General features: G+C 50.8%; 2 protein-coding genes across 9 annotated transcripts; one reads left to right on the top strand and one right to left on the bottom strand.

The window, feature by feature from the left end:
• The first annotated feature begins 73 nt into the window (after window positions 1-73).
• Window positions 74-5,720, top strand: RIC8A (RIC8 guanine nucleotide exchange factor A). Of its 2 annotated transcripts, XM_068534320.1 has the most exons (10): window positions 74-256; window positions 548-595; window positions 682-1,272; window positions 1,765-1,856; window positions 2,333-2,483; window positions 3,350-3,445; window positions 3,531-3,675; window positions 3,760-3,904; window positions 4,322-4,441; window positions 4,862-5,720. In XM_068534320.1, the coding sequence occupies exons 1-10, from the start codon at window positions 173-175 to the stop codon at window positions 4,980-4,982; spliced, it is 1,593 nt and encodes a 530-aa protein (XP_068390421.1). In that variant the 5' UTR covers window positions 74-172; the 3' UTR covers window positions 4,983-5,720. The 2 variants fall into 2 exon arrangements, with proteins under 2 accessions (XP_068390421.1, XP_068390422.1); XM_068534321.1 differs by lacking the exon at window positions 3,350-3,445.
• Window positions 5,721-6,384: 664 nt separating this feature from the next.
• Window positions 6,385-23,974, bottom strand: SIRT3 (sirtuin 3). Of its 7 annotated transcripts, XM_068534352.1 has the most exons (8): window positions 23,831-23,920; window positions 20,484-20,602; window positions 19,042-19,227; window positions 18,709-18,941; window positions 16,903-17,003; window positions 10,003-10,164; window positions 8,461-8,670; window positions 7,414-7,851 (listed from the first exon to the last, which is right to left on the bottom strand). In XM_068534352.1, exons 3-8 carry the CDS (start codon window positions 19,086-19,088, stop codon window positions 7,807-7,809), a joined length of 798 nt encoding a protein of 265 aa, XP_068390453.1. In that variant the 5' UTR covers window positions 19,089-19,227; window positions 20,484-20,602; window positions 23,831-23,920; the 3' UTR covers window positions 7,414-7,806. The 7 variants fall into 7 exon arrangements, with proteins under 7 accessions (XP_068390452.1, XP_068390453.1, XP_068390450.1 ...); XM_068534351.1 differs by lacking the exons at window positions 7,414-7,851; window positions 20,484-20,602 and adding an exon at window positions 6,385-6,884 and having other exon boundaries at window positions 23,831-23,974; XM_068534349.1 differs by lacking the exon at window positions 20,484-20,602 and having other exon boundaries at window positions 23,831-23,974.
• Between the last annotated feature and the right edge of the window lie 521 nt (window positions 23,975-24,495).

The raw sequence follows: 24,495 nt of genomic DNA, 5'->3' as shown, positions 1-24,495 counted from the left end.
GAGTACGGCGCTCACAGCCGGTCCCGGCCTCCCCCGCGCGCCTCCCAGGCCCCGCCCCGCGGTGCCGCGCAAGCGCGGTCGCGGCCACCCCCGTGCGCCGAGCCTGGGCGGGGCGGGTAGACGCGGGCCCGGAACCGAGAAGCGAGGTGCCTCCCGCATTCCCGGGGCCGCCATGGAGCCCCGGGCGGTTGCGGATGCCGTGGAGACGGGGGAGGAGGACGTAGTTATGGAGGCTCTGCGCGCATACAACCAGGAGGTGAGCGGGAGTTGTGGACGCGGGACGTGCAGGGAGGAGGTGGGGCCGGGTGGGGTCCGCACGCGTGGCCGGCGGCGGGGGCGTGAGTGGCGAGCGTGGCGAGGGGCTGAGGGTGGAAGGGAGCGCGGCGGGGAGGAGCGCCGAGTCTCTGAGGAGCTGCTGGGGGGCTGGTGTGTGGGGCTGGGGCGCCATCTGTTCCGAGCGGTGCCTGCGGCCTCAGGTCCCTATCCACGGAGCCCGGGTTCTGCCGCGGTGGGCCTGCGCCTTCCGAGCCTCTGGGTCTCTTTGCAGAACTGCCAGAGCTTCACGTTTGATGATGCCCAACAGGAGGACAGGAAGGTGGGTGCTCACCGAAGGGTAGAGGCGCAGGGACGGGTGGCCCAGGTAGAGGAGCCTGGTGGAACCGCTCTTCTCCCTGCCCGCAGAGACTGGCGGAGCTGCTGGTTTCGGCCCTGGAGCCGGGCCTGCCACCTTCCCGCCGCACCATCTGGCTGCAGAGCGTCCGCATCCTGTCTAGGGACCGCAGCTGCCTGGACTCGTTCACCAGCCGCCGGAGCCTGCAGGCACTGGCCTGCTACGCTGGCATCTCCGCCTCCCCGGGCTCGGTCCCCGAACCCCTGGACATGGATGTTGTGCTTGAGTCCCTTAAATGCCTGTGCAACCTCGTGTTAAGCAGCCCCGTGGCACAGGTGCTGGCGGCAGAGGCGGGGCTCGTGGTGAGGCTCGCAGAGCGAGTGCGACTGTACCGCCAGCGCAGCTTCCCGCACGACGTCCAGTTCTTCGACTTGCGCCTCCTCTTCTTGCTAACGGCACTTCGCGCCGACGTGCGCCAGCAGCTGTTTCAGGAGCTGCAGGGAGTGCACCTGCTGACCGAAGCGCTGGAGCTGACACTGGGAATGACCCCTGGAGAGAGGCCCCCTGAGCTCCTGCCTCCCCAGGAGACTGAGCGCGCCATGGAGATCCTCAAAGTGCTCTTCAACATCACCTTCGACTCCATCAAGAGGGAAGTGGATGAGGTGAGGACTGATGCAGCCTGTGGGCGGGGTAGAACAGCTTGGAGGTTTCTTGGACGTGCTGCTTTGCCAGGTCCCTTCAAATTTCTCCACATCAGACCAGGAGGATCTCTTAGCCTGTCGAGAGAAGGCAGGGAGATGCCCATCCGGGACAGGGCCCTCAAGGAAGTTTTCTCAGGGAGTTGGAGAGCATAACTGGCTCTTGCAGCTTGGCAGGAGGGCTGTTTGGTGCGGGGAGGCTGTGAGAGATTCATCACCATGCGTCTGAGAGCATCGGCCTAAAGCGCAGAGCAGCTCCAGGGGATCCGTCAACGTTCTTAGTCAGGAGAGTGCTCGTAAGGTCGCGTGGGAGAGGACAGGCACCCAGGGGTGCAGGAGAGGAGGTGTGTAGTTAGTGCACGTGGTCTTGCAGTGGGCCAGACGGGAGAATCTCAGCTGGCAGCGGTGGGGGCGAGTGGGGCTCGCTCTCACAGGAATCCCTTTCTCTTTGGTCAGGAAGACACTGCCCTTTACCGGCACCTGGGGACCCTTCTGCGGCACTGCGTGATGGTTGCTGCTGCTGGAGACCGCACAGAGGAGTTCCACGGGTGAGGGTGGTGCCTGTGGTGTGGGGGGCGTTCTGCTCGCAGGTCTACCTGGTGGTTCCTAGCTCTAGAGAGTCTTCTTTCATCTGGGTGAGACAGACGCCAGTGTGTTTCCGGGAAGCTCCGGCACTTATGGTACACGGCTAGGAGAAGAGCTGTGAGTCCGGGGACAGGAACGTGCCAGTGGGCTTTGGGTAGCGTCACGGACGGCATGGCATCTGTAAGGCAGCGTGCTTATTCACTTCCATTCTTGCTGACCTGTGCGTAGGCAGGTTCTGATTTTTGACTACGTTGCTTCGACCCAGATGTGTGGTAGGTTGGGCGTTTGCAGGGAGTGCCCCCCTCAGCTCTGGTACCTGGTGCTGTTGCTGAGGCCCCTGACGCTGGTTCATATCATCCTGGCGCCAGCAGGCGGTGGCAAGGGTTGTACCTGTGCTAGGGGATTGGATTTACCAAGTGCCCCTTTCATCTGTCTCCAGGCACACAGTGAACCTCCTGGGGAACTTGCCCCTCAAATGTCTGGACGTTCTTCTCACCCTGGAACCCCACGAAGGCTCTTTGGAGTTCCTGGGAGTGAACATGGATGTGATTGGCGTTCTGCTGAGCTTCCTGGAGAAGCGTCTGCACCAGGTGGGCAGGGGGACCTGCTGTGGCTGTGGTCCAGGCCTTCCCGAGCAGCTGTGGTCGCTGGTTTTCGTAGTCCACGCTGGGAAGTGGAGAGCAGCTCCCCAGTGTGAGGCGGGGGACGCTCCAGGTCCTCCGTGGTGCGGCCACGCGGGAGGCCGGAGCCTCCTCCCTGAGAAGTACGTGGAAACGAGTTTCTAGAGTCTAGCCAAGTACTCATTTTTCAGATCTCTTTGTGGGTCTTCGAGTGGTCCTGAGAAGCCCGCCCACCCGTAGTCCCTGCTTGTGACCCTAGACTCGAAGTGCCCCTGAGCGCGAGCAGCCCTTGGTCACGCACATCCGCTGTGCCTTGGCGTCCCTAAGGGGACCCGCGGGACCTTCCAGCCAGAGGCTGCCTGATTCCTGCGGCTGCACCACAGGGCACTGAGCAGCCAGCGCTCTAACCCGTCCCTCTGGAGTTTGCAGACATACCATGTGGGCTAAAGAGTGTGGCAGACTAGGATTCGGTAGAGCCCCGGGGAATCCACGCTGCCTGCGTGCGCTGGGAGCTGGCTTGTGTGCTGCTGGTCTGCTAACAGCTTGAAACACTCTTGTTTTCCCCACCATTCTGGTGTAAAGGGAGGGAAGTTAGGCTCAAAGCAGTTGAGTGATTGGCCTCAAGTTGCAGGGCATGCGAATGGCCCCGAGTTGGGGTCCACGCCTGTGCTTTTCGAAGCTCACACACACACTGCCCTCCCTTAGCCCCTCAGCTGGGGCCCCTGTGGCCGGGCCTCGCCCCGAACGCCTCCTGCCAGGACCGTGTGGCGCACGTGCCTAGCTCCCCTGGCCTCGAGTCAGATGGGCACAGCCCAGTGACGGAGGCTCCTCTGCAGACGCACAGGCTGAAGGAGAGCGTGGCCCCCGCGCTGAGCGTGCTGACGGAGTGTGCCCGCGTGCACCGCCCCGCCAGGAAGTTCCTGAAGGCCCAGGTACGGGGCGGAGGGGCCGCGGCCAGGCCCTGGTCAGAGAGCCTGGTGGTTCCAGGCCCGGGCTCAGGGACGACTACCTCCCCAGGTGCTGCCCCCGCTGCGGGACGTGAGGACCCGGCCCGAGGTGGGGGAGCTGTTGCGGAACAAGCTGGTTCGCCTCATGACGCACCTGGACACCGACGTGAAGAGGGTGGCCGCCGAGTTCCTGTTTGTCTTGTGTTCTGAGAGCGGTGAGTCGGGGGGCGGCCCCTCGCCCGCCCCTCCCCAGCCCCCCCCAGCCACGTTTGCACGCTGACCTCTGTCCTGCCCTTCAGTGCCCCGATTCATCAAGTACACAGGCTACGGGAATGCTGCCGGCCTCCTGGCGGCTAGGGGCCTCATGGCAGGGGGCCGGCCTGAGGGCCAGTACTCGGAGGACGAGGACACGGACACAGACGAGTACAAGGAAGCCAAGTCCAGGTGTGTGCCCCCCGCATCCTCGGGCTGCCCTCACTCGGCCCCCGTTCCTATTCCCACAGCCATCTGGGCCCGTAGGGTGGGCAGGACAGGTGACCAGCAGGTGAGACCTTACAGAATCAGGCTGCTGTTCCCAAGTGACACGTATTCTGACATCAGGGTGTTTTGTTGCGAACACGGGCTGAAGGGGGCCGAGCGGCGCGGGGGACCAGGTGGTCCAGATGGCAGGAGCTGGTTACCTGCTGCTCCAGGAGGGAGGGCTCTTCTGCAGGTGCCTCGCCTTCCCCGCACCCAGGAAAATGGGTTTCCTGCCATTGCAAGCCCAAGCAGGAAGATAAGGAACTTCTCTCACCCCACACAGCGCTCTTTTGTCCTGGAAAGTCTCTAATGCGTTCCCTTGCGGCCTCTCTTGTGAAACAGCATAAACCCCGTGACGGGGAGGGTAGAGGAGAAGCCACCCGACCCCACGGAGGGCATGACGGAGGAACAGAAGGAACACGAGGCCATGAAGCTGGTGACCATGTTTGACAGGCTCTCCAGGTACGTGGCCTGGCAGCGGGGGCCCAGCGCCGGGACGAAGGAGGAGGGCCCACGTCCTGTCTTGCGAGCCGCAGGAAGTGGGACCAGAGTGGGGTTTAGGTTCTGGCAGGGCTGCGTTACTCATGTTTGAAATCACCTGTCTTGGAGGAAAGTCTCTAGCCAGGGGTTAGGACTGAGATCAGTATTACGTCTATTTTTACAGTTGATGAAAACTGAGGTCCAGAGAAATTAAGACACTGCCTAAGGTCTCAGAGCTTCGGTAGCGGTTAGGATTTAGGCCTGACTGAAACAGTTCCCACCCAGGCTTCCCCAGTAAACAGGAGCAGCTTGGTGGAACAGAAGGTCGCAGCCAGGGGTGAGCAGGACCCCTGCCCCACCCGCCAGGCCCCTCCCCGTCCCTAGCACGTCTTTTCCCCGCAGGCACAGAGTCATCCAGCCCATGGGGATGAGTCCCCGGGGTCAGCTCACATCCCTGCAGGACGCCATGTGCGAGACCATGGAGGCACAGCTCTCCTCGGACCCTGACTCGGACCCTGACTGAGAACGGCTGCTCTTCTGCTGCCCTTCAGAACTGGTGCTGCTTCCAGAGAAGTCCTTGGGGCCAGGACCTGGAGAAGCCACATCCCTCCCTCCAACTTGGAGACCCTTTTCTCTTTACTCCCAGAGTTCTATTCGTGATTTGCCTTTGGTCCATTTTCTTCTCTTTAGGGCTGCGAGGGTCTTGTCCTACAAACTCTGGGAACTCAGCCTTGGTTTCCGCAAATGAAGTGGTTTCTTTTATGTGTGCCTGAGGGCAGGGCTTAACTGAAGGCAAAATGTACATGGGTTTGGGAGGGCGGGGGCTGAGTGTGGGCGCAGGCAGACGCAGCACATCCACAGCTGGCGTGCAGGCCCAGAGCTGGTGCTGGGCAAGCACCACATTTCACAGGGGAAAGAACCTGCTGGAACTTTATATGCTAATGCCAGAAACACACTTCCAAGGTATGATCTGCTGTTTTTGTCCCCACTGAGTGCAGGGCTGGTAGCCTCTTGCATTCTCGGTCCTGGCTCAGTGCCCAAGTTCTCTGGTTGTGACAGTTGAGTCTCGATCCTTCCCACTGGTTTCAACCATAAATACGTGAAGGAAAATGTCTCTCCTGAACCGTAAGTCTAGATTTCTATCATGCACCACAGAGCTTCACGGAAACATTATTCTGGAATAAAGAGTTCCAGGCAAGAACGTTTGTGTGTGAACATATGTGCAAGATACCAAGTAAAGGCACGTTAAGTAGAAATAGAATTGTGTTTTTCTTACAATCCAGCACTTTTCCGAGATGACCACGCGTGTCTTGTTCTTGAAGAGTGAGGCCACCAGGTCTCCTGAGGGGTCTGTCAGTGAAATCTGCTCCAGCCCAGGGGCCCAGTGGGGAAGACAAGACGCCAGGAAGGAGGGGGCACTGGGGTCAGGGGCCGGGCCTTGGGGCAACCCCAGAAGAGGCCTGTACAAAAGCAGGAAGATCACACTGTGCTCTGCCCAAACAGCAGTGTGGCCTGAGCACAGGTCAGGGAGCCAGGCAAGGTTGCCAAATGAGTAATGCCTTCTGTCTTAGAGGTTAATTCTAGCAGCATTGCTGGAAGAAGGCCTCGTGGGGGAGAGTAGAGACAGGAAGCTGCTGGAATGGTCTGGAACAGATGAGGAGTTTCTAGGGGTTGATGTGAAAAGCATCGGGGTTGAGTGAACAGGACGGGATGACCTTCATGAGGGGTGCTGGGTGCTTTGAAGGTCCCGTGGACCTGAGCTGGAAGAGGGCACTATGCCCATCTCCGAGATGAATCAGGGACAAATGTTCTCAGTCCTCGGGTTGTTTCAGTAGAGGAAAGACACCCACAGACTCCCAAGCTCCCCTTTCCACGTTCATCTTCCCTTTTAGGAGACAAAAATGAAGGGATGCCCAGTTTCTCTATTACAGTTTACTTCATGCCAGAAATGAAGGACAATCTCTCAAAATAAACCTACTAAAGAGGCCAACATGCTAGAAAACCCTAGTGCATTACCTGGGACCCAGGCCCACACTTGGGGTGTGACTGGGGCTGCTCGACCCAAGTGGACAGATGCTGAACCTGGCCTTCAGATGGAGTCCAGTCTGGGGTTCCAGGTTGTCTGAGTTCAAGAGGTTCACCATCAGAAGAACGCTTGTGGCATTAAGAGCTTCAGCAAAAAGTCAGGCCAGGCAGCTCCTGCACATCTGTGGCTGGGGTGGCCCTGAGTGCACAGACTCTCATGACCTGGGAAAACACTCCAGGGGCAGCCTCAGGTCGCATGTCCTGGTTCAGCCAAAATTTGTAAACGTGCCCGAGCTGTTCTTCAGGCAGAGGGCTCATCAGAAACGGGCAGTGACTCCCGTATAGCCATTTCTGGTGTGAGGAGCAGCCCTCACTCTCCTAATTTGTCCCAACCATCAGTCTGGAACACAAAGGAGAGAGGAAACTGGTTATCTGAAAACATACCTGGGCACATCTCAGGGCCTGGAATTGAATTATTTCCTAAAACGGAAGCTTTTTCTGTCTGCAAATGCTGCTGTTCAGCCAAGTTAAGACGACGCCAGCAGGGCTGGGCAAAACTGGGTGGCTAAATGGAGGGCCTCGCTCAAGTGACCAGTCCAGATGTACTCAAGCACACTCACTGCTTGGGAGAGTAATCCAACCCAGACTTCAGCTCATCCCTTACTGTTTATTCTTGGACAGCAACTCTTTTAAAATAAGTAAACCCCTAAAATCATAACTTTACACAAATTTCTATGGAACTAGAAAATAGCACAGGTCAAATCCTATAGGACTATAATTCCAAAAGTCCACAGAGGCTACTTGACTTTTTGTCTTGCTGTTATATGGAAGCAGGAAGTCAGCCACAGAAAGGCTCCTGTGTAAGCTGCCAGGCGGATCTGACCAAGATCTCTACTCCCCTGTGAGCAAGGCATGGGCTACGGTTCCTCTCGAGGTGTAAAGTGTAAGCATCCGTGTTAGCCGGACTCTGCTTCCACTAAGTGACCCAGCAACGTGACTTTAACATTTGATGGTCTTTATTTCCTCCATATAATGAGATGAGAAACAGCACCGTCCTACATCTTATCCCTAAGAGCCAAACTCTGGATTCAAAGGCAATGACGTCTAATATCATGAAAACAATATAACTGCAAAGTCTTATATCTTTAAAAAGCCTCATATTCTTCTTGCTTTGGTTCAGATTGGTAAGAAATCAGGCTGTAGCCAGAGGCTGGGGGCTTTTGCCAGTGGAGGTGAGAGGAAAGGGCTGACTCATGGCCCTGAGTCCTGAAGCAGTCACGGCCAAAGGGTGGAGAGGTTTCCCAAGACAGCAAGAACATGAATTACAGCATTCTGGTGAAGTCCACTTTCAGCAGTGTTATACCTGGCTGTAATCATAAATAATCCTCTGAGACAGCTGGACTTCAAATGCTTAATGCTGCCCCCTGTAGAAAATAACCCCTCACATCAAGGCTACACATGCTAACTGATTCTCGTGGGAAACTGTATTTTCTGTAACTTCACTTGTTTATAGGAGGCTTGACATCTAGAGAGAGCAAGGCTCTCTGACTTTCTACACTCAGCAGATGATACGTCAACTCCTCTCACGCCGATTATCTCCTAAAAGCATCATCCCACACAGGTTCAGAGAACTTCAGAATCACATCTTATCCTGGAGTCTCCTTTAGTTTAGGGTACGAAGACAGCTGAAGTGTGACGACTGCAGAACGACAGCCCTGTCTGCCTGGACCCTCATCTCCACTCTGCCCCTCAGCAGGCACGAAGCATCAGTTTCTTCATCTCTAAACAGAGGTATTAAGAACCACAGCACCCGATTCATAAGCACACAGGTGGCGCCAAACAGTGCCTGGTACAGGGTTAACAGCAATATTACCTATTACTGTTACTGTTTTAGCCAAAGAGGGCGCCACTCCAGGTTGACGCCAGACCCCAGAGCAGAAGAGATGGCCCCTCCCGTGACTCTCAGCGGCCCCTACCTTTCCAGTTTCCCGCTGGATGAGGTCCCGCATCTCCTCCGTCCAGCCCAGAAGCTCCACCAGCCTCTTCACACCGTGAACCACGTCCCCCAGCTGGACCACATCCCTGCCCCGAGGATGCCTAGCCAAGGACCCCACCAAGTCCCGGTTGATGAGCAATCGGGGCACCGAGCTCCGCACGGCCTCAGACAAGCTGGCGAAAGGTTCCACCTGAAAAATTGCCCAAACGTGAGGAGCGCAGCGCCCGCCCTCCCCAGCCCTCAGGACCGCTCTGCCACAGCCCCTGCAGCCCTGGAGGGACAGCACAGACTGACAGTGAGACCTCGGATACGGAGAAAACCCAGCATCCGTGTCATTTCTTCAGTAGCGCTCCCACCGCTGGGTCTCGATGCCCTTGTTCCCCCCGACCCCAGCCTCCCTCTCATCCACGCCCCCTTTCTCTTCCGACATCTCCTGGATCCTGTGGGCCTCCCTGCTAAAGTTCACGCACACCATCTTCCCTGCCCTCCTCATCCACACTCACCAGTGACATGACAGCTCGTCTATCTGGTCTCGCTCCCTGAGAGCAAGGGCCCGGCGCCTCACAGAGGGACCACCACTGAGGGGTTCCTCACACACACACTGCAGCAGGGCCTGGCACACAGCAGGCAGGTTCACTGAAAAAACACACACACAGCTCTGGGCCCCTGACTGGCTGGGGCCCCAGGCACAGGTCTTTCTGGCCCCGCTGCCCCTTGGTGCCTGCATCCAATCAGGCACAGCCCCTTTCAGGGTCTCATCACGTCCTTTAGAAGTCTCCTGAGCTGCAAATCCAGACACATCTCCCAGGCACCTCAACCACACGTGTGCAGGACTGAACTCCGCATCCCTGATCCAGATTCCTCCTCCCCAGCAAAGGCCCTGACCCCACGAAGAGGCAGACGCCTCTCTCTTCGGTCCGCAAAGTGACGCCAGCCCCCGAGTCCAGCCGTTCCCTCCCTGCCGCCTCTCGCGGCCCCGCAGTCTGACTGCTCAGCCTCCTGGACGTCTGCTCACTTCAGCCCGTCCCCAGGTCTCTCTGACCCCGAGGACGACCAGCTACATCCCTGGTTTCACTGCTTCTACACAAGGTCGGTCTCGGTGATACGACCTGGGAGACCTGCTCCCGCCTCACGTCTCCCACACGCCTTCCCCTTGCGCACCGTGCCCGCCTGCCCTCTGCACACCTCCCCTTGCGCACCGTGCCCGCCTGCCCTCTGGACACCTCCCCTTGCGCACCGTGCCCGCCTGCCCTCTGCACACCTCCCCTTGCGCAGCGTGCCCGCCTGCCCTCTGGACACCTCCCCTTGCGCACCGTGCCCGCCTGCCCTCTGGACAGCCCAACGCTGAGCGTTTCCCTGCTCCCCACGCTAGGCCTGGAACACCTCTGCCTCCTCGCATGCTGAATCCACCCATCTTCCAAAGGTGTGGCCCCAGAGCGTCTGTCCCACCAGCCCCACCGCCTCTGCCTCGCCCCGCCAGCCTCCTCCCCTCGTCTGTGCGCCACAAGGCCTGCTGACAAACCTCCAGAGAGGTCCCAAGGATGAGCAGCAGGTCTGCCGTGGGGAAGTCAGCCAGATGCAGCAGGAACCTGTGGGGCAGCGTCTCGCCAAAGAACACGACGTCGGGCTTCCCGACGCCAGCGCAGACCGGGCAGCGTGGGACCCTGTCCACCATCACGTCGGCCTGGGGTGACACAGAGAGAAAGTGGGCCCAAGGAAGCTGTCACAACACACTTCAAAAGGAAAAGGCAAAAACAACTTCTTATTGAGAAACTGTCACACATTCCACAGCCGAGACAGTAGTACAGTGAAGCCCCCTGTATATAATGAACCCAGCTTCAGCAATTATTGACACTCCGCCAGTTTCACATAGCACCCCAGAATTTGGGGAGGTTGCAGTATTCGAAAGCAGATCCCGGACACCATACGACATCCAACACATTGAACACTACGCTCTGCACCTGGGGTGCTTATCAGAGATATGCAGGTGCTGAGGAAACACAGCTGACCTTGGAACACAGGGGTCAGGGGCACCAACCCTCCGCACAACTGAAAATCTATACAGAACTTAGAGTCAGCCCTGCGTTCAGATGGTTCCTCGGTATCTGTGGTTCCGCATCTGTGATTCAACCAACCACGGATCAAGTAGTCCTGGAGTACACATTTATTGAAAAAAAATCCACATGTGAGTGGACCCACACAGTTCAAACCCGTGTTCAAAGTCAACTGTACTGATTATATAGTCCTCAGAAGTACTCTGTAGGCATTTGGCCTACAACAGGCATTATTCAACGAAAATGACGGTATAAATTTGTCCCTGATTTTAGCTGAAGTGATCCTGACATCACCACCTTAGCCCTGAAGACGTTCAGGTCGGCTTCAACTCACTGGCTGGAGTTATGAGTCACAACATTTTCCACAGACCTCCTCCTTGCAGGCCAAGGTGAAGCAGAGGTAAGCTATTATTATACCCTGCTACACTTGGATTCATGCTTGGGCTAGACATTAGAGGAGGAAACTAAGGAAAAAGACACCTGGCTTCTAAGATAAACCTTTACAGCTACTGGGATTTGTTTTTGCAGGCTGAACCCAGTAAGGACCAGCAGAAACAACAGACAAAAGAAATGGACTAGTCAAGGACTTCAGATATTAGCAGATACAGATTAAAAACTCTAGTATGTGTAAATTTTTTAAAAGACAGGCTTGAAATATCTATTGGAGATAGAAAGCTATACAAAATAATGTCGTGGATTTGAAAAAGAACCAGATAGAACTTCCAGTAATAAAAAGTAGAGTATCGAAAATTAAAGCTCAGTGGAAGGGCTTTATCCTCTATGACAGAATAGAATATCGATAAACTGGAAAGTAGATCAGGAGAAAAACTCAGAATGCAGCACAAAGAGGAGCAAGATGGGATGCAGAGAAGAGCCGCCAAGGGCTGCGGACAGTGCGAACCAGTCTCAGAGATGTTTAACCCAAGGTCCACAGAGAGAGGACAGGACACGGTGGGGCAGTCACTGTCTGAAGGGATCATGACTGAGGATTTTTCAGCAAAAATGAAAGATATCAAACCTCAGATTCAGAAAGCTCTACAATTTTTAAGCAGAATAAATAAAAGGAAATCCATATGGAGACATACCATAGTAAAGTGCAAAACCCCAAAGAGAAAAGTTTTTTAAAATATGCAGAGAATAGATAGCAACAGACTGATTCTAAAGTTGATATGGAAAGCAAAAGACTCAGAATAGCCAACACAATCTGGAAGAAGATGATCGATGAAAGAAAAACAATTTTTAAGCAGAATAAATAAAAGGAAATCCATATGGAGACATACCATAGTAAAGTGCAAAACTCCAAAGAGAAAAGTTTTTTAAAATATGCAGAGAATAGATAGCAACAGACTGATTCTAAAGCTGACATGGAAAGCAAAAGACTCAGAATAGCCAACACAATCTGGAAAAAGATGATCGATGAAAGATAAATATGGTAAGTCAGGCTTCATTAAAATTAAAAACTTCTCCCCTGTGAAAGACAATGTCAAGAGGATGAGATGACAAGTCACAGACTGGGAGAAAATATGCAAAAGACACATCTCATAAAGAAGGGTTATCCAAAATGCACAAAGAATTCTTAAAATTCAACAATAAGAAAATGGGCAACCCAGTTAAAAAATGAGCCCAAGACCTCACCAAAGAAGATATACAGATGGTAAATGAGCATATGTAACAAGTTCAACATCATATGTCACTAGGAAATTGCAAATTAAACAATGATATTCCACTCCACACCTATTAAGAACGGCCAAAATCAGAACACTGACAACACCAAGTGCTTATGAGGATGTGGAGCAACAGGAACTCACATTCACTGCTGCTGGGAATGCAAAAGGGGGCAGCCACTCTGGAAGAACAAACTAAACATAGCCTTACCATAGGATTCAGCAATCACGCTCCTTGGTATTTACCCAAAGGAACTGAGAACTTATGTCCACATAAAAACCTGCACATGGATGTTTATAGCAACTTTATTCGTAATTGCCAAAACTTGGAAGCAATCAAGATGTCCTTTAGTAGGTGAATGGATAAACAAACTGTGTTACATCCAGCAAATGGAATATTAGCCTAAAAAAAATAAAAAAAAAAGTGCTTATCAGGCCATGAAAAGACATGGAGGAACCTTAAATACATAATGTTAAGTGAAAGAAGCCAGTGAGAAAAGGCTGCATATTGTATGATTCCAGCTCTGTGACATTCTGGAAAGGGCAAAACTATGGAGACAACAAAAAGATCCGTGATTGCCAACCTAAATGTCCATCAGCAGGGGAATGGATAAAGAAGATGTGGTACATATACACAATGGAATATTACTCAGCCATAAAAAATAACAAAATAATGCCATTTGCAGCAACATGGATGGACCTAGAGATTACCATACTAAGTGAAGGAAGTCAGACAGAGGAAGACATATATATGATATCACTCATATGTGGAATCTAATTTTTTTTTAATGATACAAACGAACTTATTTACAAAACAGAAACAGACTCACAGATTTCAAAAACAAACTTATGGTTACCAAAGGGGAAACATGGTAGGGAGGGATAAATTAGGAGCCTGGGATTAACATACACACACTACTATATACCAACAAGGACCTACTGTATAGCACAGGGAACTCTACTCAATATTCTGTAATAACCTATATGGGGAAAGAATCTGAAAAAGAATGAATATATGTATATGTATAACTGAATCACTTTGCTGTACACCTGAAACTAACACAACACTGTAAATCAACTACACTCCAATAGAATTTTTTTTAAAATCAGTGGTTGCTAAGGGTTGGGGGCAGGAAGGGAATAGGGTTGACTGATTAGTGGATACAGGGTTTTCCTTTGGGGTGACGAAAATATTTTGGAATTAGATAGAGGTGGCAGTTGCACAACACAGTGAATGTACTAAATACCAATAAACTGTACACTTTAAAATGGAAAATTTTATGTTATGTGAATTTCACCTCAATAAAAAATAAAAGACAGGATCCTCTGCCACGTCGATATTTCAGAATTTCATCTTTATTTAAGATTTTCCACTCTATCTTACTCTACTTTAAAAAACCCATTCTAGGGCTTCCCTGGTGGCGCAGCGGTTGAGAGTCTGCCTGCCAATGCAGGGGACACGGGTTCGAGCCCTAGTCTGGGAGGATCCCACATGCCGCAGAGCAACGGGGCCCGCGAGCCACAACTACTGACCCTGCGCGTCTGGAGCCTGTGCTCCGCAACAAGGGAGGCCGCGATAATGAGAGTCCCGCGCACCACAATGAAGAGTGGCCCCCGCTTGCCGTGGCTGGAGAGAGCCCTCGCACAGAGGCGAAGACCCAACACAGCCATAAATAAATTTAAAAAAAAAAAAAAACAAACCCATTCTAGGGACTTCCCCAGTGGTCCAGTGGTTAAGAATCCACCTTCCACAAGAATATACAACGGAGAAAAGACAGTCTCTTCAATAAGTAGTGCTGGGAAAACTGGACAGCTACATGTAAAAGAATGAAATTAGAACACTCCCTAACACCATACACAAAAATAAACTCAAAATGGATTAAAGACCTAAATGTAAGACTGGACACTATAAAACTCTTAGCGGAAAACATAGGCAGAACACTCTTTGACATAAATCACAGCAAGATCTTTTTTGACCCACCTCCTAGAATAATGGAAACAAAAACAAAAATAAACAAATGGGACCTAATGAAACTTAAAAGCTTTTGCACAGCAAAGGAAACCATAAACAAGACCAAAAGACAAGCCTCAGAATGGGAGAGAATATTTGCAAACAAATCAACAGACAAAGGATTAATCTCCAAAATATACAAAGAGCTCATGCAACTCAATATCAAAAAAACAAACAACCCAATCCAAAAATGGGCGGAAGACCTGACCTAAATATATATTTCTCCAAAGAAGACATACAGATGGCCAAGAGGCACATGAAAAGATGCTCAACATCACTAATTATGAGAGAAACGCAAATCAGAACTACAAGGAGGTATCACCTCACACCAGTCAGAATAGCCATCATCAAAAAATCTACAAACAATAAATGATGGAGAAGGTGTGGAGAAAAGGGAACCCTCTTGCACTGTTGGTGGGAATGTAAATTGATACAGCCACTATGGAGAACAGTACGGAGGTTCCTTAAAAAACTAAAAATAGAACTACCATATGACCCAGCAATCCCACTACTGGGCATATACCCAGAGAAAACCATAATTCAAAAAAATATGTGTACCCCAATGTTCACTGCAGCACTATTTACAATAGCCAGGACATGGAAGCAACCTAAATGTCCATCAACAGACAAATGGATAAAGAAGATGTGGTACATATATACAATGCAATATTACTCAGCCGTAAAAAGGAACGAAATTGGGTCATTTGTAGAGATGTGGATGGACTTAGAGACTGTCATACAGAGTGAAGTAAGTCAGAAAAAGAAAAACAAATATCGTATGTTAACGCACATATGTGGAACCTAGAAAAATGGTACAGATGAACCAGTTTGCAAGGCAGAAATAGAGACACAGACGTAGAGAACAAACGTATGGACACCAAGGCAGAGGTGGTGGTGGTGGTGGGATGAATTGGGAGACTGGGATTGACATGTATACACTGATGTGGATAAAATAGATAACTAACGAGAACCTGCTGTATAGCACAGGGAAGTCCACTTTGCTGTACAGTAGAAACTAACACAACATTGTAAAACAACTATATGCCCCCACCAAAAACAATCCACCTTCCAATGCAGGGGATGTGGGTTTGATCCCTGTTTGGGGAACTAAGATCCCACATGCCTGCGTGCCACAACTACTGAGCCCGCGCACTCTAGAGCCCACATACCACAACTAGAGAGACGCTCCCATGCCACAATAAAGAGCCCGCGTGCCACAGCTAAGACCCGACGCAGCCAAATAAATAAATAAATAAATAATTTTTAAAAATAAATAAATAAAATAAAATAAAAATGTTTAAAAAAAACCCATTCTAGGATAAAGAAGATGTGGTGTATATAGATATATACAGTGGAATGTTACTCAGCCATTTAAAAGACTGAAATAATGCCATTTGCAGCCACATGGATAGACCTAGAGATGATCATACTAAGCAAAGTAAGTCAGAAAGAGAAAGACAAATATCATAGGATATCACTTATACGTGGACTCTAAAATACCACACAAATGAACATATCTACGAAACAGAAACAGACTCACAGACATAGAGAACAGACTTGTGGTTGCCAAGGGGTAGGGAGGTGTGGGAGGGATGGATTGGGAGTGTGGGATTAGCAAATGCAAACTATTATATATAGGATGGATAAACTACAAGGGCCTACAGTATAGCACAGGGAACTATATTCAATATCCTGTGATAAACCATAATGGAAAAGAATATGAAAAAGAATATATATATGTATAACTGGTCACTCTGCTGTACAGCAGAAATTAAACACAACATTGTAAAGCAACTATACTTCAATAAAATTTAAAAAAAAAAAAACCATTCTATTCCCAAATATTCCCAGAAGTACACAGAGGTGTAAACACGGGTATCGTTACTGTATTATTTTTAATAGTAAAAAATCACAAACATCATAAAACATCCCACAACAGGTGAATTGCTAAATGGAATGCTCTATAGTTACTAAAAACAGTAAGTAGAGCTGTAGTTATTGACACAAAATATCCATGAAATTTTGCTCAGTGACAAAGCATGTTGCACAATATTAATCTTAATGATCCCATTAATGAAAAAAAATTGTAACTGTGTGTGGGTGTAAGTACCCAGAAATGTGCATGTACGTTTGTATATACATATTTTTCGTTTTTTAAGGCCTGGAACATCATACACCAAACTGTTAAAAGCGGGCTACAGGAACTGGATGAAGGCAGATTCATTTTTCCCTACATATTTCTCTATTGCCTTATTTTTTTTTTAAATCTGCAAAGATCCTATGGCCCAATAAGTTTATATTTACAGGTACTGGGAGTTAGGACTTGCACATTTTTAAAAAATTGAAGTACAGTTGGTTTACAATATTGTGTTAGTTTCAGGTGTACAGCAAAGTGATTCGGTTATACATGTATATATATATATGTATGTATACATATTCTTTTTTTATTCTTTTCCCTTATAGGTTATTAAAGCTATTGAATGTACGTTCCCTATGCTACGGTAAACCCTTGTTGTTCGTATTGCCTTAATTTTTTACAAGTACATATTACTTTTCTAATTTAAAAATGAAAACATTTTCATAGTATTACTGTTCTGTTGTCCTACCGACATGATGCTTATGAAACACCACTTCTCCAGCTTACTCCCAGTGAGAAAGGCAGAAGGGACAGAACTGTCAGTGTGACAACTCACCCAAAAGTCCTCCCCTGGGAAGGGTCTTCGGCAGACGGTGCAGGTGGCAGAGGCAAAGGATCCGTGAGCTTCAACGAGCTTTGAGGCAGGGATGCCAGACGCTGAAATTCAAACCAAAGCTAAGTGCTGCTGCCCCCAGCTTGGGCGCAAGCCCCTTAGTGTAACCTCTGGGCTCAGCAGGCCCTCCAGGAGTCACAGCCCTTGGTGTGACTTGAAAGCCCGATGTCCCCGCCCCTGTCACCTACAAACGACACCCCACTGATCAGAATAAGCTCAGGGGTGAGGCTCCAACATGGAGCCGAATCACAGGTAAAACAAAGCCTGTGAAAACACAGTGGAAAAAGCATTTGATTAAGTCCAGATAAAATTACACCCAATACTAAGAAAGACATTTTCTATGCTACACACACCGAGTAAAAGTGAGAAAACACTATAAATACATGTCCAAAAACCTGTAGAAAAACAGGCAAAAGGTAACTTATCATGAAGTTTTTGTTATCACCACCAGCTTTGGAAGGCTGTGGGTACACAGACCTGGTCCTAGCTGCAGTGGTTTCCCACTGTCCTCACTGTACATACGCCGAGGCTCACAGCCACACACTCCCGCCTTCCCACAAGGCCCGCCTTGCTGCAACTCCAGGAGAGAGATTGTCCCCACGGGGTATTCGCTGCTGCCTATGTGGTTCCAAGCTGTAGAGTCCTTCTAGCAAAGAAACATTTTCCTGGAGTCGAGAGAACTCCATTTTTCAAATCACAACACATCCACAGCCTGGCTGAGCTGCTGCTGGCTTGCTGAGAGCTGCCTGTCAGCGTCACTGCACGTAAGAAGAGGCCCCAGCAACTGCTTCTCTAGGGTGCACGGCCAGAGGTCAGTATGACAGTATGACCCATGAATCACTGGTTGTGGCCACCACCGAGACAGTCAAGAAATCACCACACACTGAGTTTGATGATCTTAAGGAATTATTAGTGATTTCTTTGTGTGATAATGATATCATGGTTGTGTTTTAAAAGTCTTTCTCTTCTAAAGATATCCATTGCTGGATTTATGTATTACATTTATGACGAGAGGGATCTGCTTCATAATAGCTGGGGGTGAGAGAGAAGGTGGCGGTAGGACACAGATTAAACAGGACCAGCCAGGACGAGGTGACGAGAACATGAGGATTCATTGCATTCTTCTCTTCACTTTTGTGTGCTCAGAAAATCCCGTAATGAAAACTTTAAAAAAGAAATCATCAGGGGACTTCACTTGTGGTCCAGTGGTTAAGAATCCGCCTTCCAATGCAGAGGACGTGGGTTGTTTGATCCCTGGTCGGGGACCGAATATCCCACATGCCGCGGGGCAACTAAGCCCACGTGCCACGACTAGAGAGCCTGTGTAGCGCAACTACTGAGGCCACGTGCTCTGGAGCCCGTGCGCCACAACTAGAGAGAAGCCCACGCACCGCAACAAAGATCCTGCGTGCCGCAACTAAGACCTGATGCAGCCAAATAAATAAATAAATCAACATTTGAAAATATATACATATAAAGAGAAAAGAAATCATCGGATCAGAAGCTCCCAATGTCAACTTTAGTTCTATCCCAAACTCACAGCCCGGAAAATGGGTCCACAATGAGGTCCCAACAGTGATACTTAAACACACAGAGGACAGTTTTTTGGGGGGACAAAGGCAAAACTCTTTGGCTCAAGATCAGTCACAAGGATGGGGAATAAGCACTAGGCCTCAGCCCTACCTAGAAACAGGCACGTGAGCCTTCCCTGCAAGAGCGAGAAGATGTGAGACGGGACGGAGGTCTCACCTCTCTCAAGCCCGTCGATGTTCTGTGTGTACAGCCGCAGAAGCAGCCCCTTGTCATGGAGCAGTCGCAGGAAGTAGTGAGTGGCATTAGGCCTATAGTTCCCAGGGTACAGCTCCTTGGCAAAAGTGAAAAACGGCTTGGGATCGCGAAAGAAAAATGAGAGCTCAAAAATGGCCTCGGGGTAGGGGATCTTGTACTGCTGGAGGTTGCTGTAGTAGCCGGTCCCTGGAGATCTGCAGAGAGAAGCAAGAGGCTCTGAGCCCTTCAGGAGAGAGCCGGGAAGTGGAGTGAGCCCCAGGCAGCCAGGGAGGGGCACGGGGACTGCACGGGCACCTGAAGTCCGGGACGCCGCTGGGTGTGCTGATGCCGGCCCCCACCATGACCACCACCCTCTGGCAGGCTCCGGTTTTAATCAGCTCAGCAACGTCCTGCAGGAGAAACTTCGGACTGTGGCCTCCACTTCCAGAGACACTTGAGGCACCGGCAGAAAAAGATATGGGCCTTCCTGCACCTGCAATACTGACAGGAAAAGGACAGCAGCCAGGTAACCGATGAGAACCCAGTCCATGCTAGCAAGCGGTGTCTCCCCTCCCGCAGCCCCGCCACTGAGAATGACCACACACTTCCCTGCTGCCCCCAAACCACCACCTTTCTTATCATGGATAAAATACAAACTCAGAAATCAAGACGTATTTCAGGTTAGCGGGAACTGTGCAAATAAGGAAAGTATCATTTCACAGTTCCTGTTATCGAAGGCTAGTGCTGAAGGCTCAAGCTGGAGCCGGGGTCTCGGGGGACACTCTCTGCAGAGCCATACGCCCTAACATACCTGGGATGTGACAAATACTCAGTGACATTTAAAGAAAGTTAAACGTCTCCGACTTTACACAAAATATTACCAGGATGATAAGTGGGTTCAAGAGACCATTCCAAAAACGAACATTCATATCCTAACAGTGAGGGATTCAAACTGCTGCAGAGACTTCAACGTTCGCAGCTATTCAGGAGGCTGTTCATATTACATGGCAGCCAGACAAATCACATAACCCAGGCAAGGCAGTGGGCATACTGGGCCTCGGGGGTCTCCCTGCAAAACTCTAGAAGGCTTCTCAGGTCATCTCCAGAAACCAGGAGCTGAGACACTCACAACAAGTTTAACTGTTAGGAGTATGAGATGGTCTTCCACAAGAAAAGAGAGCAAGACACACAATAAACAAATCGCAGGCTTCGGAGAGGCATCAGGACTCGGTAAGTGACTCCAAACGCAGGAAAGCACCAGGAAGAAGACAAGGGCAACACAGCCAGCATAGAGCCTGGAGCGGCACCTGAAAAACGTCCCACTGAAGCAAGTCGGCAGCCACTGGGGGCGCGCAGGCTAGAGCCGAGTGTGGGCCTGAAGGCCTTCTGGGTTTACTGATCTGCTCTCGGGGCCCTCATCTGGCAGCTGCCTGAGCTGTACAACTTCATCACCTCCTGGTATCATTCTGGCAGCTCGCCCAGAGTTCAAGACGGCCAGCCCCACCACACAGGGCACCTTCCTCACACCCCAAGGGCTGGCAGCTACCACACCCGTCCTCCAGGAGGAGGGCCTGATGACCCGCCTCCAGGACATCGCCCTCGGTGTAGACCCCTCCACCCTGACAGGAAAAGAGATTAAACAAACTGAAATGACAACCCTCCCCAAATGATTGATAAATCTGAAGTGAATACAGACATAAAAACAGGAAACAGAGTATTTCTTTTACTCATTTGTGATACAAGCAAGAAATACGCACCCTAAAAGCACATCTTTAGATACAGGTCAGGACAATCCAGAGCTTATCTTCCAGGAGTGTGACGCCAACTCACTCCCTTGTTTGCTCTGTCTTTGGTTTTTCTCTTGTTCCTGCAAAATCTGCACAGACCCACCTGCTTACACACTGCTGGTGAGGCTTTCCCGGACGCCCTCTGCCCCCCAGAGCGCCCTAACATCTTAGCACAACACACCCCGCCCCAGTGATGGCCTCAACCCCGCTACCCCCTCTCACAGACCCCTCCTTTCCTGGTTCTTGTGTACACCCTAAACCCAGCTCCTTTGCCTGAAAAGGCCTTTTTCCACCTCAGCATGTCCACAGTCTCCCAGAGTCAAGGCCACCTCCTTCACGAAGCCACTGCTGAACCCAGTGAGAAGTCACTTCGCCCGCCCCTGAGAGGTGACAGTACTGGCTCCCCCTCCTCCCTTTCGGGTGCCTGTCACCCCTTCCCTTCCTGCACTCCCACACTCCACTCTGGGGTAAATGACAGCGCCACTCAGGGGCTTGCTGGTCACTCAGTCCATTTGTGGTGCCTCTCCAGACACACAAAGCATCATCTTGCTTTTCCAAAGAACAGACCTCAGAAAGGTGTGTAATGAGAAAGACGAACGTGGCGAGGGAAGGCAGGGCCGAGGGCACCAAAAGGAGCGTCAGAGCCCTAGCTCACCGCCTGTCTCATCAAGTCACTCAAGCACCCTGAGCCTCAGCTGCTGAAGCTAAAAGCAAGGGAGCCAGAGACGATTCCTACAGTCTTCTGAAAAAAAATCCATAGCTGTAAACCTCCCAGGAGCAAGTACAGGAAATACGTGCAGCAGGGAAAACAATGCTTCCCCACTCCTCCCCAGGCTCTTGCAGAGATGCCCCTAGATTCTGAAGAAAGTTCTGCTGCATCAAAGACTTGCATAAAAGCACCTGTCAAGGCAGCTCTTCTGAGTGCAAGTCAATGAAATCTCCAAAGGGGGTTTTCCAATGAAAACCAGTCAGACGGTTAGGAAGGAAAGAGAAGGTTCTGGTTCCAACTACAGCTATTAAATGCCCCCCTGCACACAGCATCAACAACATCTATTCACCTAAGGTCCTCACCCAAACATTTACTGAGCTCCTCCTAAATGCAAATTATTATGAGAAATACAAAAGGAATGAGAGGGAAGTTGCGATACTGTGAGTTATAATAAATATATATTTTGGTCTCTGTCCCAGAACCCTCTGAATTTCCTAAGAGCAATGGGAGCATCTTTTGTTACAATATTTGGTCTTTTGGCCTCAGTTCCTAAAATCACTTCAGAGCCGTGAAGGTGAAATGGGTGTCTTGTTATTCATAACAAGCCTCTTACACCTACACTGAGTTTATGTTAATGAGGTGACTATTGGAAACCCCCTAAGGATGGGGATATTGTTGCCAGGGGAACCGACCACAATTAGAGGGTTGGAGCCTCCATGGAAACCCAAAAGGAGGGGGTTCAGAGAGCTGCCAGGTCGGTGAACCAGAAAACTTCCAGGTGCCAGGCCCTGAACTCCACAGGGACAGAAGCTCCTGTATTGAGAACCCTTCCAAACCTCGCCCTATATACATGTCTCTTCATCTGGCTGTTCATTCATATCCTTTAATATCCCTTATAATAAACCCGCGATCTAGTAAGTAAACTGGTTTCCTGAATTCTGTGAGCCACTCTAGCAAGTGAATCCAGCCAGAGGAGGGGGTCGTGGGAACCTCCGATTTGCAGTCAGTTCGTCAGAAGGACAGGTGAACCTGCATTGGCAGCTGAAGTGGTGTCAGTCTTGTGGGACTGAGCCCTTAACCTGTGGAAGCTGGTGCTATCTCCAGGCTGACAGAGCCAGAATTCAGTTAAATTTGACACCCGGTCGGTGTCTGTGGAAAAGTGGAGAGCTGCTTGCTGGTGTTGAAAAAATACCCATGTTGTAGAAGTCATTACCATTGTTGAGTGCCTACTTGGGTGCAAGGTATTACTCAGGGTACTTGATGGGTATTTCTCATCTACATAAGTAAAAGGTCTGTCACTGAAAAACACATGGCAGAATTTTACCGAATGTCTAGAATATACTGAATGACTTAAAGTATATGCTACATGGAATGAGATCTACTGGGAGTAGGGGTACTCTGAGGGGCATGCATGGATGCTAACTAGGAAAGGGAAACAAAGGACAATTTCTTATAAGAGCCCTAAAATACAAACTGGAAAGGCACAAATTCCAACGTGTAGACAGCCTATGCAAACGGACTGCTCCGCACAGGCACCCTCAAGCCTTCTGCTTGATGGCGGGGGCAGCGGGGTGGGAGGAGTGGGAGCCGGATTTACTGAATGATGGCGGTCTCCTGATCAGCACCTGGTAGACCGGGTCACTATTTAGCCATGCCCCACCCACACAACTGCCTGCAGATTCTGAAACTGGAATAAGCTCCATGGAGGCAACAGTTTGTCTGACCCCTGCTCCATCCTCGCATCTAGAACAGTCTGGTAGATAATGAGTCCAATTAAAAGTTTCTTGGATGAAAGAAAGACTCCTCCTTGGTATTTCTTTATTAAACTCTTCGATATTTTTGGTAGTTGTGTAAGAAGGCATTAAATGAACGTACCGTTATTTACGTAAACACTTGACCATTAGTGGGCATTTAAGTTAGTTTCCTAACTACTCTGATTAGCAACTATGGGCCTTAAGATTTTTCCACTTGTAGGTTCAGTTCCTAGACAAGGACTCAAAATGTGCAATTATTGTGTATGAACCTGTGTAGGGGTATGAACATACGCTGGTGGGAGTATTAACTGCACGACCTTTATGTGGGGCAATAAAAAGTAGACGCAGGAGTTCCACTACTAGAAATTTATCCAAAAAGTGAGGTACAAACAAGGTTATTCAACACAGCATTATCTGTAATAACTAAAGATTAGAACCTATTTCAACAAGAGACTGGTTAAAGTATGAAACATCCATATAATGGAATTCTACAGATTAGTATAAAAGACTCAGAAAACATTTATGTTTAGAATGGAAGTAACTCCAAGACATGTTAAGTAAAAAAGGACAGGTACAGAATAGAATCTAACTAAAAAGGGGGCGGGATGTCAAGAATGAACAAGTAATGTTGCTTATACACGCCCAAAATACCCCGGGAAGAAACGAGAAACCAATGCCATGGGTGTCTCCGGAACACCCTTCAGAGCCGCGTGAGCAGGGACTTGCCATTTTCAGGTCCTCCAATCGTCCCGCCGACCACGCAGGGGGAAGCCTGACTCCCCCGCTCGCCTGAGGGGGTCAGTCTCCGCCCTGGGCCCCGCCCGCCACCCCCGCCGCCGCCACCCGGAACAAACCGAGGCCGGCGGGTCCAGGGCCGCGCACCTCCCAGGCCCCAAAGCCTGAGGGCGGGAACAACTGAACAAGTCCACAACGCCATGTTCCTCCGCAGCCCGCAGCGTCAGGTGCCCAGGGGTCACGTGCGCGCTCCGCCCCCGAGCGCGCCCCGCACCCGAAAGTCCCGCCCCTGCAAGCCCTTATCACACCCTCGCGCTCTCTTTCCCCGCCTCCAGCGCGCCCCGCCCCTCTCCGTGCACCCTCGCCCCGCCCCCGCAAGCCCTTACCACACCCTTGCGCTCTTTCCCCGCCCCCCAGCGCGCCCCGCCCCTCTCGGTGCACCCTCGCCCCGCCCCCGCAAGCCCTTACCACACCCTTGCGCTCTCTTTCCCCGCCCCCCCAGCGCGCCCCGCCCCTCTCGGGGCACCCTCGCCCCGCCCCAGCGCGTCCTTACCACACCCTTGCGCCCTCTTTCCCCGCCCCCCAGCGCGCCCCGCCCCTCTCGGTGCACCCTCGCCCCGCCCCCGCAAGCCCTTACCACAGCCTCGCGCTCTCTTTCCCGGCCCCGGCAGCCCAGGTAGAGGTGGACGCAAGGTGGGGCCGCTTTCCTAGTCTGATGATCTCCCTCCTCTGGTACCCAAGACCAAACCAGGAACCTGCATTTCTCTACCCTCGCTCCCGCCTT

Source organism: Eschrichtius robustus, unplaced genomic scaffold, assembly GCF_028021215.1.
Source record: "Eschrichtius robustus isolate mEscRob2 unplaced genomic scaffold, mEscRob2.pri scaffold_281, whole genome shotgun sequence".
Taxonomy (NCBI): domain Eukaryota; kingdom Metazoa; phylum Chordata; class Mammalia; order Artiodactyla; family Eschrichtiidae; genus Eschrichtius; species Eschrichtius robustus.
Note: the sequence above shows the minus strand (reverse complement) of the source record. Positions and strands in the feature narration are given on the sequence as shown.